Source organism: Bombyx mandarina, chromosome 23, assembly GCF_030267445.1.
Source record: "Bombyx mandarina strain Sakado chromosome 23, ASM3026744v2".
Lineage (NCBI taxonomy): Eukaryota > Metazoa > Arthropoda > Insecta > Lepidoptera > Bombycidae > Bombyx > Bombyx mandarina.
The window spans coordinates 16117171-16132899 of record NC_143229.1 but is presented as its reverse complement, the minus strand read 5'-3'; the positions used below and the strand labels follow the sequence as shown (position 1 = coordinate 16132899).

Genomic DNA, 15729 nt, shown 5'->3' with positions numbered 1-15729 from the left:
TCCCGGTTTTATTAGGGGGGATGACGGCTGTACAGTTGTTCAGTTTTGCTAAAATTGTGACTTCAATCTCACGTGCGTAGTGTATCGACTAACCAAAAATTGATGATTTTAAAGCCGAAGTTATAGTTTTGTGGCTGGAAACACGATTATATGTATTAAATGATATTAGTTATGTCTGTGATCTATACAAGATGCTCTGTTCTTCTCAAACAAAACGAGTTACTCTATATCATTACCCGCTACACTTCGTTCCACAAAAGTTGCCGGATATTGTTTCTGAAATATTCTAATTTAATGAGCATGTTGAGCACTGTGAATCCAAACCAGCCTTTAAGTTTGGTAGTTTTAACATAATTTTTTTTTATTTTATAATAATTATTATTTTTATTTTATTCCGAAATTGTAGTTATTGCTATTATGAAGTTATTATTTATATTTAATTTTGATATTCTATATGAAATTTTATTGTTAATGAATGTAATATGGATGCAAATCTGAAGTAAATGAAAAAAAATATTAAAAAAATATATTAGTAATGGGATAATTCAGATTGTATTATTTGTTACAGGTGGTGCAAAGCGCTCTGGAAGTCGCCGCTAAAGATCGAACCACAATTATAATAGCTCATCGACTAGCTACGATCAGACATGCACACACGATATGCGTGGTCGAGAACGGTGAGTAAACTAAAGAGCGAGATGGATTACTCACTGAGTTTGTCACCGGATCTTCTCAGTGGGTCGCAAATTCGATCCGGTGGTAAATTCAGCGAAGCACTGCTCTTGCTACCCTAGCAGTGTTAGCGAATTATCTCAGGTTGAGCCCGTGAGCTCACCTACTCGTGCGAAACTGGAGTAGCTCTTTATGCTACCAGCGAATAAGTAGGGAAATAAAAGAGAAAGAGTTGGGTAGAGATTCTTTGAGTACCGCATGGTGTGAGTTCGCGGCTCATCTGTGGTTTTTTTATGGTCGGCCATTGTTCAGGCAAAGAGAACGAAACTTATTCAACGTACCCATACAGCCGAAACTTATTCAACGAAATGAACTGGTATTCGATGAAGTGAGACAAAATAGCACACCTTAGGTGTTAGATGAGATTAAGTCAAATCTCTAAGGAAATGTTTTAAAGGACAATGCCCAAAAGTGGGCCAACTTTATGTCAAACTATTTGTACTTGAAAAACTATGCCTTATTTTTTCACGTTGTTTAGTTTATGTATCAAAATTTCTTTCAACCTGGCATTGTTTTCCAAAAAAATAAATTACTTAATTGATAACATCCCAAAACTATCCATGCCATAGTTTTTAAATTCGCCAATAGGCAAAGGGCTTAGCCCATACAGCCTTATAGCAAACATATATGCTGTCAAACGAAAGAGTTGTTTGTGACTTGAACAACAAATTAAAAAAAATAGCCAATGCTTATAATTCACAGGCTTCTTAGTTTATTTTTGTTCAATTCAATATTTATTGTAATAATAATTATTACTTAAAACCATGAATTATTTAATATTTTTAGATATTGATGATTCCATTAGTAAAAATATCAATGGCCTACCATTACTCTATTCTTATTATATATGATCAGAGAGTTTTGGCAGCAACCCGAGTGAAGCGTCACTTGAATTTTTATTTTAATGTTTTTTTAACAGTTTATTGTGTAATTTGTATTATTTGTATTTGTAATATTGTGTATAAAAGGTCTGTGTAAGCTCATGCTCAGTCAATGTGGTATTCGTCGAGTTGACGTCAAAACTCCCAAAAAGCAATAAAAAGAGATACACCGGCTTTTTATTGACATAAAAAATATATAACTTCGACAGACTAGGCTGTATAGGCTACGCTCTTTGCCTGCTTATTGGTGAATTTAAAAACAACAACAACAATATCGTTGCCGGCTTCCGGATTTTCATTTCATTTTATTATTATTATGAGGATATAATAATAATAAAATGTACGTAAAGGCTTATTTCTAGCAACATTAACCACAATTAACTTATTTAATACTGTAAATAATTATGAGAGCGATTATTGATTTCGAAGAAAACAATTAACAACTTAATTTTAGCTGCAGAAAAAAACAGATTTCTCTTAAACCTGGGTGAGAATATAAAAATCGTTTTCTGAATATGAAACGATATTTCTTTGTCTATCAAATTAAGTTAAAACCATCATGACAGGACAACTTTTTTTAGGGGCCCAAACGCCCATATAAAATGGGCATTGTCCTTTACGGAGAGTCTATAGGATTGATTTGATTTACCCCAGAAGCCACGTCTATCGATATTGTTTTTATTTAACTACACTTGTGCACATTCACAGATGCTAAGCCTTAAAAAGCATTAAAATCTAAAAAACACTGAATTAAAATATTAAAATAACTCACAAAGTTGACACTTCACGTTCCCGCCAAAAAGTCTGTCACCACAGATCCTGTTACGTAAAACCCGTTGCTTCAGACATAAAGTTAATCTTACTTATTTTAATTGGCTACTACAACACTTATTAAACTTCAACCTCGTATCAAGTTCCTATAGTATAAACATTCAAGTATGTGGGCTTTGATAAATAACACAACTACACAATGAAAAAAAAAAAAAAAAAAAAATGTCGACTCATTATTTTATTTTTTATAGGATTTTATGACCTGGTAACGAAGACCTTTAGGTCATGTCTTATTTTAATTTATGTTCTTATTTTTATGAAAAATGATAATATGGAGTGAAATAAAATGAAATGAAAATGGTTCATTTAAGACATTAATCAACTGGGATGAAATTAAATGAAATGAGATGAGATGATATGGAACGAAATATAATCTCAGTAAAATGGTGGTCATTTACTGAGATTTTTTCAGTGGATTTTTTGGAGGATCCCGTGAAGCTACTTTCAGCAGCTTTGTTTCATTTTCCGACATTTGTGCACTTTCACAGATATTAAACAGTAATAAACCACCGTTATTACACATTTAAACCTGAAGAAACACTAAATCGACAAAATAAAACAAATCACACAATTTTACTCCTCGCGTTCCCGCCAAAAAGTCCGTCAACTTATTACTAACATAGCTACCATAGAGCATAAAGATATTTAAATACACGCGTATGCTAAACTACTTACACGTGAGACTAGTCGATATTTAAACATATTATTTTGTTCTACACAGGAGTCATAGCCGAAAGCGGATCACATGACGAGCTGGTCCGAAAACGTGGACTTTACTGGGAATTATTGCAGCAGCAAGGACCCTCGGAAGCGAAAGCGTGACATTGACTGTCATAAATAGATTTAAATAGAATATTGTTGTAATAACAATGCTGTTATAGTTGAATCTACATTTGGAAAAGTATATAGCAGTAACACATCAATTTATTAAATCCGATATCCTTAAAACTTGCTCATCATAATATTGTTTTCACTGCACTTTCACAGATATTAAACAGTTAATAAACCACCGTTATTACACATTTAAACTTGAAGAAACACTAAATAGTCAAAATAAAACAAATCACACAACTTCACTCCTCGCGTTCCCGCCAAAAAGTCGGTATTATTAAAAAGAAAAAATTTAACCTAAAAACGAATTTAAAAGTCATCAAGTTTTTTTCTATTTGGCTACGAAAATATTGTGATATCTATAACTTATAACGCTAACAATGAGAATCAAAGTGACTTCGCTACTGTCTCATAGTTTTATTAACTCTATTTTTTTTAATGAGACATTTTAGGTTATATTCATTCTATTCTTGCCATAGTTTAAATTTTTAATGAATAATTTTAAACTGTAACCTTAAAAATTTATAAATTTATTACTTTCATACTTATCCTTAGGATCCTATTTAGCTTTAAAATTAGTATTAAATTCGGAAATTAATTAACTGTACACTAGTAATTTTAATATAAGTACATCGACAACTGTGATTTTTTTTCTAGATAAATTAAGTACATTTAAGTTATAGGTTAAATACTAGGTTAATATGGTCGGTATTATGCGCATCAGAATTAGTCTGATATCGTATCTTGCTTGAGTCTATTCTCGAGTGTTAATATTTCGCATCTTAATATTATTTTAATGGCATTGTTAAAAACACTGACGAATTTTTAATGGCGGCGTTTGGATCACTTGCTGATCTAAAACGCTAATATGGATAAATATTAGGTTGTGACATTAATGAATTGAGACATTTGACATTTGATATTGAGACATGAGACATTCATTTTCTATAAACTATTTTAATAAATCTCAAAAATCTTATCGCCTTTGTAATTTATCACTGCGTAGCAGGAAATGTTTTAATTCAATTTTATTAATAAAAATGGACATAAAAAAAACACTTATTTTATTTTAGATACGTTCTACAATCCTTCTCGGCTCATAAGTTACGAACTTTAAATAGGCTTTGGTATTATTCGTGCTGGATCGGTACAAGAGTCAACTTCGGACCTTACTTCCGGCAGCGTAGTTTAAAGTGTGCACTTGTGCTTAGTGCGAGTTCTTTAACGTTCTCGATAGCGTAAAAGTTAACTGAAATTTGTACGCAGTTGGAACAGCGCTTCTAGCGGCAAACGTAGGCAAACTTTCCAACTCCATACAAATTTGGGTTAACTTTTACGCTATCGAGAACGTTAAAAAACTCGCATTCATATCGAGGTGATACAGGTCACATATCGAGTGTAGAAGTGAGGGAAAACTCCCTTACACAGGGGTACAAATTAAAACTGTCTAAAAACTATGAGCAGCAAACTAGGAACTCAAAAGCTCAAGTGGTGTGATATTAGTTTAGCAGTTATTTTTTATATATTTTTTTTATTGCTTAGATGGGTGGACTAGCTCACGGCCCACCTGGTTTTAAGTGGTTACCGAAGCCCATAGACATCTACAACGAAAACGGACCTCGAGACATGCGTACTTAGGTCTCAGTTTTTACAGTACAACGGCTGTCCCGCCCTTCAAACTAGGAGTGGGTAATATCGGTTTTGCCGCGTATCGAATCGTATCTATATATCGAGGATCAATATCGGATATTGAATCTATATATTTTCTGAATCTATATATTGATGGATGCTAGTAGATTTTCTCGATTCATGATATTTGAGATTTGAAACGATACGCTGATATAATATCGTAGTAGATATAGATTTAAGTCAACGTTATACGGTTGGTTTTCTGATATCAATTTATAATATGATCTTAAAGTAATAAAAAGAACATGAAAATAAAAATATCAAAAAAACTTTCCTTCATGCTTTTACCAGGCTTAGGACTGGCTACATTATTTTCAGTTTTTAGTATTTTGTGTCTTAATTTAAAATTACAAAATATACCAAAAGAGTGTAGATTTCAAAAGTTTAATACGAACACAATAAATAAACTCAATTATTTGGATTCAACTAAAAATAGAAAAATGTGTACTTTAAAAAGCAAACACAAAAAACTTTTAAGTATTTATAAACACTTGTCCAAAAATTCAAATTCAAGGTCAAAGCGCGTGAAATTAAATTCAACGATGCAAATAGGCTATACTGCATTCAAGTTAGGGTCGAAAGTTGAAACTTCTTTCCTTAATTGTATCCTGCTGATACGCTAAGAATAATCTACAGACATATGGACTTAAATATAAGGTTTACAATTGTATGGATAATGCCTGTTTCTGTTTCATTCATCACATGATATCCCTATCGTGCGCTCACTCACTCTGGCCGATTCGATACGAACCAAACGAATATTGTTGATATTAACGAATCGGTACGATATGCCGATGCGCATCACATCGAGCAATATCGTGTATCGGCTGATATCGAAATATAGATTTCGATTCACGAATCGGTCCGATATGGCGATGCGCATCACATCGAGCAATATCGTGTATCGGCTGATATCGATATATAGATTTCGTGCGGGGCGATATCGGATTCAACGGTATTGCTGCAATATATAGATATTGAATCTATATACGATTTATATCACCCACTCCTACTTCAAACCGAAACGCATTACTGCTTCACGGCAGTATTCTATCAGCCCGCAGACGCCCACTGCTGGACATAGGCCTCCCCCAAGCCTCGCCACAAAGACCGGTCCTGCGCTGCTTGCATCCTGGTTGTTAGTTCATCTTGTGGGAAACCTACCCACGCTACGGCTTTCAGTACGCGGTCGTCACTCAAGAACTTTTCGGCCCCAATGGCCATCCGTTTTACGAGCAATTTACCACAATATGTACAACAATGGCAGTTGTAAACGCAATTAACTGCAGGCGGTTTAAAGAAAAAAAAAAAAACGGCGCCATCTTTGAAAATGTTACACGCGCTACAATGGCGCCGCTCTAATTGAAGTGTCCTATATACGTGTGACGAAAATGTGACGAACATCCGTGATGGAAAAAGCCGTATTAATGCAAATCAGACTTCAATCTCGTTTTACGGGGAGGACTAATAAGGATTAAATGGTGGAACCTGTTGGAAATTATTATAAATTTAATAAATAAAATGAAATAATTATGTTTTAAAATATTTTAATATCTTATCTAAATAATTAACTCGCTAAAAACGATGGAATGAATCTTGGCTTGAGACATATTCAGATATACAATACCGGATTCCTTCGTCAGTGCTGCAGTGACGTCATTTGTAGCTAAAACTGTTATAGGAATACTTAGTATTACCTCTTTGGTTGTAAAACTATTTTTGTATTTTATGATAAGGTTACAATAAGTCAAAATATAGCATTTTTAGAAAAGAATAGTTCTTTTTTTAGAATGGTAAAAAGAAATATGCTTTTCATTTCAATTTGATAGGAACATCGCAAACTTGTAACAAAAACATAAGAGTTGATTGTAGAACATAAGCGGAGGCAACGATTAGCCACTAATGACGTCACGCATTACGTAATCAAACACCAGCACGTTCCGTTTGTCGTGGATAAAAAGTTACAACTATTAGGTTTCGAAGTTATTATTATTATATTATTTGTATCTTATGATTTATATTTCACAAAAATAGTTCAAATTAAAAGCTACTTCAGTTTATGGGACGGTTTTTATTTATTTATTACATAAAAATAAAGTATTTTACAGTCCGTTCGACTTTATAACGAGTAATACGAAGTAAGGTAAGGCATTTTCTTTCGTTGTCTGTTTTAAAAAAAAAAAATTAAAACATATTTTGTTCTACACTTTGAAATTAGATTAGATTTAACGAAGTCGTCACGTAACGAAAAAGCGTTATGCTCAGGGCTTTCGACTTAATAATAGCACAAATGTAACCTTTTTATTAAAAACAAGAATACACATACTGTTACCCCGATAAGAATAAGGCCATCTATCGCCGAATAGCCGAACGAATTTCGAAGGATCTATTAACATCTAGAGCGCTCGAGGAGTACACCGCTATCTATTGTCAGATAGCTGAAACACACGTCGAAGGTACTCGACTTGTTATGAATGTTGGCAAGTTAGAATGTGGAATTCGGTTCGAGATGTCGTCCTTAACTAATAATTTACTTGTTATAAAATCGAGATTATTACAAATGTTAACCTATATGAATAGCGCATGTATTGTTACGCGCTGGGGTTCGAAATAAATAAATATTCCAGCAAAGTACAACTTGAAACTGTATTTATCACTTAGAACTCTCACAGAACACTTTAAAATCCTTAATTCACTTCTTCCGCTTCGCTTCAAGTGATCCGTGCGCTGTTTTGCTTCGAGTAGTTCCGATTACTGAGTATCTCGTGCCACCTCTGCATCGCTTTTATAGTCGAGACGACATCCCTTGATTTATCAAGAACATTCTGGGCAAGTCGAGTAGTTTCGTGTTTCCGCTGACAATAGATGGCATTGTACTTCTCGAGTTTTCTCAAAGTTACGAGTTTCTTTGATATTCGTTTCGGCTATTCGGCAATAGATGGCGTTAGTCTTAGCTGCGTAACATTATTACTTCATGGCAGCGTGCTAGAGTGCTGATAGCGCGCTTCGCAGCCTCAACCCCCTCAAGTCGCCCCATGACCTTCGGGACCTTCGGAACCTTCGGGTTCGGTAATCGTGCTAATCAATAAAACCTTTTTTTTTTAAACGTGTACTAAAAAAAATGTAACACACAATTGAATCTAAATCTTGAGGTAATAGTGTTTAAGGCCATTTTTCAATCATCAGCATTTAAAATAAAATTACATGCACTATATTATTATTATTTTTATTTCTATTACTTAAATATTCGTGGTCATGTTCGCAACGAGTTATCAGAGCTTTATAAGCTCGTTATAAGAATGTCAAAAAGTGTTACACATTGTTAAAACGCGCCTTAACGATCCGATAAAGTTAAAACCCCTTTACAAACGTTCTATAGACTTATTTTTGTGACATTTTTAAATATTGCATTGGACCATTAGTCAATAAAAAGCTAATGAAGGCCTCTTTATTTGTTTTAATACAATTTTGTAATATTCTTGTAACCGACTCACTTACTATGCCATGAGATTGTCTGAAAGAATTTCTTTCAAATTAACCTAGATAATTTGTACTACCAATCTTATAGTATCTAACATATTATATCTTTATATATAGGTTTTTAATATTAAAATTCAATTTTATAAATTTCAAATTCAAAAATAGGTATTGATTTATTAATATTTTAAAATTAACTAAGCTGACACAAAAAAAATATGACTCGAAGTTATTAAATTATTGACATGTATTCTTTGTGTTTTGTTCTTTTTAATTTTAAAAGAATTATTAATAAAAAATCTAACCTTCGGATACAAATTGAATCAGTTAATAAAATTGAATTTCCAGTGAAAAACCTATATATTTTAAGTTTATATATATTATGTACCATGTATGTGGGAAAATCGGTATTTGTTTTATTTGGTTTACACTGGTAAACCAGATTTGTTTTTCAATAAATGTCAATGTCAGTCATCGATTGAGAATAAGATGTAACAAGTGCTTTTCTTTTTTAATTAAAATTTTAAAGTTAAAATCCACTAGGTTTCGCCCTACAATCCCACATATATTTATTATATACTAGCTGTACCCGTCCGCTTCGCTGGGCATTTAAAATTAACATTATTATTTCTCACTCCCACAAAGATTCTCATCATTAACGCCCCCGCAACTGGTATAGGGAGTCCAACACTCATATAAATATTAGCCTATCCATTAAGTACATGTATTTTCTACATGGATACCAAGTTTCGAGTCTATCGGAAGCATGGTTCAGTAGTTATAATGGAACATCCGTAGAAACCACTGTAGATTTATTATATATTAGTATAGATATACTTGTTATTCCGGCGCTGGTGAAGACGCCCTTTCGCCATCTGATATGACAGCAAGTACGAGGGCTCGCGCGGGTAACGCAGCTAACATCATCGAAGCCCCGGATATCGCGCACTGCGATCTCCACGAAGCTGACAGGAAACAAAACGTTACTGTCAAACAACTGGACTTTTTAAAGTGACATCTTCAGCATCGTTGTGATTTGGAAGTCGATGAAACAAAAAAACGACAGTATAAAGAGACAGACACATAAATTCATAGGATATAACGTGGAAGAAAATGAGATGGGAAGTGTTATACCGTGTTTTTTTTAATACAGCGCCATCTATGAGATTTTTTTATTACTAACGTGTATGAAACCATTTGTATGTAATGAATCTTAATTTAGGATAATACGTGAAGTTAAGATATCAATTCACAGAGTCTAGCGCACTCTTCATACTATAAAACATGATGATTTTCAATTTTAAAATAACGACGACAAATTTTTACTTATTCTTAGGGTGGATTCGACCAAACTTAAATTTATACTCGAGTAACTATACGAGGAATAACCTATTCCATGATTTTAATCTCGAGTAAATCCATAGTTGTTTTTCCACGTATACTTGCGCTAGGAATAACAATACGCGAATAGCAGAGTGAATGGTGAACAAAAATAAAATCCGGCAAATAAATGTTGTTGTTCAACGGCATAGTGTAAGAGCATACAAATCGTCAACTCGATTTTGCCGTATTTTAGTGTGAAAAAGTAGCTGTTGTGTAAGATATCCAGCTGTCAAACGTATTATTTTTATTTGTTGTTTGTTTGAGGCAATTATCAAGTTTTGTCGTGTGGTTTTATCTTTTTTCGTTTAAACGTTGCATTATACAATGCCAGACCATTAATAATAATTTAGTGCATTGTGGTGACTTGAAATTAAAACAGAATAAATATTTATGAAATGACAGAAATCAGATGTTGGACTGACTGACGCCATTACTTTATTCTAGGAATAGCTCCGTTATTCCGTGCGAAACGGCGGTATAGTAACAATTCCCGAATAGGCCCACTATTCTTAGAATTGTAGATGGTAAAACGTAAAATTGATTTACTCTCGATTAACTGACGAGTTATTCTAAGAATAAGATTTACTCTTGTTTGGTCGAATCGACCCTTAGACATATAAGTTACTTGAATTTTAATTTTTGAAGGCTTCATTTGTGCCACGTGTGAATTGCACACATGTATTTTATCTAAATATAGATAGATATATGGAATGATAGTGAATTTTTATTTATTTTTAAATACTGGTTTTTTAAATACGGCAACATTTTACTTGACATTTGCTTAAAGCTGTCAGTGTTATGTAAAAGTCGAACCAATGTATGAATGCTGTAGGGATCTGAATTTTGGGTGACTTAAGTTAAGCATGAAAGAGAAGTGAATGTGGCAGAGATGCAAATGTTGAGATGGATGTGTGGAGTGACAAGAATGGACAAGATAAAGAATGAATATATCAAAGGAAGTGTCAAAGACCCGGTGATTGAAAAATTAAGGAGTGGACGTTATGCCATGCGCATTACTAATATTCGCTCACCAAACTCAATTGACTTAGACATCGAACACAAAGCGATCGTACGCGAATGCTCGCTGTCAATCAGTCCGCAGCGAGCGTACGCCCAGCAAGCTGTCGTACTTGTTAGCAGACATGTGAACACTAAAATTGAAAAGGTTTTTTTTATTGCTTAAAAATAAATCAATTGCGCGAAAATCACAGCCAAACATGGCCGAATTATACAAATTAATCATGAAATCAATTCGCATCGAACTCACCGAGCAGAATGATGGCGAATAAGTCGAAGACCTTCATGACGCCGCCCGCATTGTCGAAGTACTGACAGCACTCCACATATAAGAGAACGAGAGCATAGGTCCTCGCTTCGGTCACGCTGCGCTTCGTGGAACCGTGTCTTTTCGCGTGGTACAGACCTATAGCGTACGGCGCTACTGCCGATACGACCGTTACAAGCACCTTCGTTTCTGGCTTCGATGGGTGACCACACTGTAATGAAACTTAGTTGGACGTTTCGACATATTCCATAAGTATCGTAGAGTGTAATGGCTTCAGGTAATTGATACGGTTTGTCACTACAAATGCACCAGTTGAGTTCGATCTATTTTTATTGCCCATTTACGCAGATGCAAATACGATCCACCGGATGGATTGTAGTTACTATCGCTCATGGACCACAACAAAGTCGCTGCCTACCCCTTCGGGGTTTAGAAACGAACCGTTTTTTGTAAGGGATTTTATGACCTGGTAGCTAAGGCCTTTAGGCCATGTCTTATTTAAATTTATATTCTTATTTTTATGAAAAATGATAACATGAAGTGAAACGAAATCAAATGAAAATGATTAATTTGCGACATTAATCAACTGGGATGAAATTAAATGAAATGAGATGAGATGAGATGAGATGATATGGGATGAAATATAATCTCAGTAAAATGGTGGTCATTTACTGAGATTTTTTCAGTGGACTTTTTGGAAGATCCCGAGAAGCTACGTTCAGCGGCTTTGTTTCATTTTCCCACATTCGTGCACTTTCACAGATACTAAACAGTTAATAAACCACCGTTATTACACATTTAAACCTGAAGAAACACTAAATAGACAAAATAAAACCAATCACACAACTTCACTCCTCACGATCTCGCCAAAAAGTCCAGACGCGAACCGTTGAGCGAATCGATGTTGCCAACTCGTAGACCAGAGATTCCCTCCTAAGCGAAACAGGAAACGCTATAAGCTGAAAACGACGAGGCTTAACTCAACTCACCAGTATAAACAAAGACAGCGGTATCGCTACAAGCGACGCGACGTAGTTGAAAGCCACCACCGCGGCCGCAGCGTCGCTGTCGCTCAACGTGATCGACAACCACATGGTCGGAGCACCAACTGAGGAATACAACGCCCTGGAAGCCAACCAAAAACATCAAACTTTCCCACCCCTCGTGAGATATACGGGCGCTTGGAGAGCGATATTTCTTAGTTAATGCGAACGTTGGTGCAAATTACTAACCGATGTATTAAGGTCTGTTAGTAAAACATATATCTATATCAATTAGTACTACTTATATCTGCTCCGAAGTAGATGGCTTGTCACAACCGCTGCACATTGCAATGATTGACCTCTTGTCGTAGTCGTGTCTTGTCGTGGCGTTAACGTTTTCTTCATTCATAATTACCATAAAAAAAGTCTAGTATAAGCCGCGCCAATAAAGAAACGAATCTAAAATGGCGGCGGCGATCATGCGCTCTCACTCTAAACTATTGCTGTCTTTAGCCGCACACGACGCGTACTGCATGCAAAACAAATATCAGTTCCGACTTTGTTCTCACACTGTTTCGACGCGCTCTATTTTCTCTCAAATTCTGTTGTTATTTGTTGCATTTGTTCTTATTTCGTTGCTATTTTGTTGTTTTTCTTAAGTTATTGTTAAAGTACATTCTCATTTGTTTTTTTATATTTTTTTTAAAATGAACAACTTTTTCTTTCTATCTTTCTTTTTATTTGTTGACCCTACCATCAGTCAGTGCAGGTACATAGACGCCATTTTCGATTCGCTTCTTCATTGGCGCGGCTTATACCTTAGGTCGAAACTCACCCTTTAACTATACCGATGTCGGTCAGGTCTCTGATAGCCGACACGATGACCACATGTATACAAGGTATAACAATATGAGTGTGCACGCACGTTATTAGAATGACGGTGGTCGGTAATTTTATAGGTAGAACAGTCTGCCTTCCCGCCAAATAGTAGATGTATGAAAGGAGTAGATACGACGTATATTCCGTGTGGATAATACCTGTGAATAGATTTTATTTGGTTATATTATCAAAACATCTTACTGCTGCAGTGATGGATGTGACGTGCCTATTCTAATGATTTAATTTACAATGTGCAAAAGAATAACACTCAAAATATCCGGGTCTAAGACCTATCCTTTGATGTTTAACATCATAGCAAGTACTTTGGGGAATCAATTGAAATAATCTAGTCATCTCTTTTTTCCATTGTACCACCGGTACCCCGAGTAAAGTTCATCATTTCTACCCCCATAATGCGTTTCCAGATATAATTTTGGCATTTTCCAGACACATCGTCGCACCAGTTGGCTGTGTGGTGTTGGCTAGAGTAGCAAAAACCGATTCTATCGCGTGTATCGAATAAGGAGGCTAAGGAATTCCCTGGATAATTAACCTCCCCTTGGAGTACTTAACATCCCTGGAGAAGACCCCTGGTAGTAATGGAACATATTACAAGCCCACGCGGATAGGTAACGTTATCCTGCCAATTGCTGCCACATAGCAGTTTTGAGGATTGGACAATTGTTATACCCAAAGTTCCCCCTACTCAAGGTGCGTGACCACTTTCACTTCAGAAGTATGGTCCTGCATTAACCACTTTATACCAGTGTAAGCTCATATTTGTATGGAATGGGATCGTTTGCCTACGTTTGCCGCTAGGGGCGCTGTTCCAACTGCATACAAAATTGGGTTAACTTTTACGCTATCGAGAACGTTAAAAAACTCACACTAAGCACACGGGTCAGTTGTGTGCTCGTTCGTCCATATACGAAATCAAAAATAGTTTTAGCAAGTTCCCCGCATGAGCGCGCAATCGTAAGCAAAGACGGCTAACGCGATCGCAAAATGCATTCCATTGCGTGCGGTGCAAATAACATACCGAGGGGTGAAAGGCTATCTTTGTAATTAAAGGTCCGTTTTATTCGATATCAGTATCACAGCAATTCCTTTTTTTTTCTTTTTTTTTATAATTTGCATAATTACTGGTGGTAGAACCTCTTGTGAGTCTGCACGGGTAGGTACCACCACCCTGCCTATTTCTGCATTTCGGTTTGGGTTTGAAGGGTGGGGCAGCCGTTATAAGTATACTGAGACCTTAGAACTCATATTTCAATGTGGGTGGCAGCATTTGTAGATATCTACGTAACCAACAATCTATATAATAATAAAAAAATAATACTTTATATATGCCGAGAAAGAACTAGAAGCACATAATCTCAAGTCTAATTGACAAAGTTACTTGGTTATTGCCAGCAATTTTAGATGACAGCACACAGATCATCTGGTGATTAATGGTCACAGATTCCCACAGGCACTGGACATAACTGCCCACTAACTGGGCTTAGTGAATTAATTAATGATAATTTGAGTAAATTTCAGGACATGTTCCTGATAGATTTTCTCCATAGATTCCCGCCCAAAACTATTTCTATATCACATATTCTGGTTTCTGTTTAATATTGTAGGAATCTAGATGAGAGTTAAGCGGAGGCTAATTAAAATCTAAGTTCAGATAGTAAAGAATGACAGTAGCTTTGTAACAATATGATAATCAAAATTCAGACAAGCTTTTAATTTAACATGTGAATGAGATATGTATGCAATTTTCGTGTTTTATTTTCAATATTTTAAAAAACATTCAAAATCTATTTTTAATAAACCTTTTGTATTAATATAAAAATTTATTAAAATAAGCTTTATATAATACATGTAGAGTATTAATATAAAAATAAATGTAAAATTTCTTTAAAAGCATGTTCTACCTAGAATAGGTTAAACTGAATTGTAAAGATTCAATTACGTGATTTCATGGGGTGCACTGCGTTCTAGAATGATCTATAAGTGAACATGCGGTTTTGTTTGCCTCCTGATGCGCCTATCCCAGGTGTTAGAACCGCCAATGTTATCACAATAAATACGCCGATAACGAGCCATTTTTTCGTCAATTCTTTCCACAAATCCACACTGTATTCACTATTTTTCGATATAATAAACTTCTTTGGACTTCGGACGAGCTCTTTTGATACACTAACACCGGTAACAAAAGTCATTGTTTTTAAAATGCAGTTAGATTTTTTAAATGTAGTAAAATAAAATATTCGTTTTAGTTTTTTTTTATTACTTTAACATTATAACTTTGTATTTTAATAATAATTACATATAATGTGTGGTGGGCTTATTTTTTACTTTGTAATAATGTGGACGTGACGACAATCAATATATTTTGGTAAAGTTTCAAATAGAGCCGCGCATCTGCATTGCCGTAAAGCATTCTCATTATTTCTCATTGATTGTTGACATTTGACAGTTCAGTTTTTTTAAAAGATTTTATGACCTGGTAACTAAGACTCATAGGTCAACGCCTATTTTAATTTATATTCATATTTTTATGAAAAATGTTCATACGCAGTGAAATGGAATGAAGATGATTCATCTAAGACATTAATCAACTGAGATGAAATGAAATGAAATGAGATATGATGATATGGGATGAAATATAAGCTCAGTACAATGGTGGTTATTTACTGAGGCTTTTTCAGTGGACTTTTTGGAAGATCCCGAGAAGCAACGTCCAGCGGCTTTGATTCATTTTCCCACA

At 34.9% G+C, this 15729-nt stretch overlaps 2 protein-coding genes across 4 annotated transcripts in view; one reads left to right on the top strand and one right to left on the bottom strand.

The window, feature by feature from the left end:
• LOC114246548 (multidrug resistance protein homolog 49) overlaps positions 1–3489 on the top strand; it is a 53910-nt gene extending 50421 nt beyond the window's left edge. The window contains exons 27-28 of the mRNA XM_089737347.1: positions 569–677; positions 3166–3489. Coding sequence (XP_089593473.1) covers positions 569–677; positions 3166–3266 — 210 coding nt within the window. The 3' untranslated portion in view covers positions 3267–3489. The remainder of the gene's footprint in view (positions 1–568; positions 678–3165) is intronic.
• Positions 1–15406, bottom strand: part of LOC114246567 (sodium/bile acid cotransporter 7) — a 37233-nt gene extending 21827 nt beyond the window's left edge. The window contains exons 1-6 of one of the 3 annotated variants that reach the window (XM_089737348.1): positions 14995–15393; positions 12928–13129; positions 12099–12234; positions 11092–11320; positions 10856–10975; positions 9279–9406 (exon numbers count right to left, since the gene is read on the bottom strand). In XM_089737348.1, the coding sequence (XP_089593474.1) occupies positions 9282–9406; positions 10856–10975; positions 11092–11320; positions 12099–12234; positions 12928–13129; positions 14995–15181 (999 nt within the window). In that variant the 5' untranslated portion in view covers positions 15182–15393 and the 3' untranslated portion in view covers positions 9279–9281. Of the gene's footprint in view, positions 1–6494; positions 9407–10855; positions 10976–11091; positions 11321–12098; positions 12235–12927; positions 13130–14931 lie in introns of those variants that run through there. The other 2 variants (XM_028179148.2, XM_028179147.2) reach the window with 2 other exon arrangements.
• Positions 15407–15729: the final 323 nt, after the last annotated feature.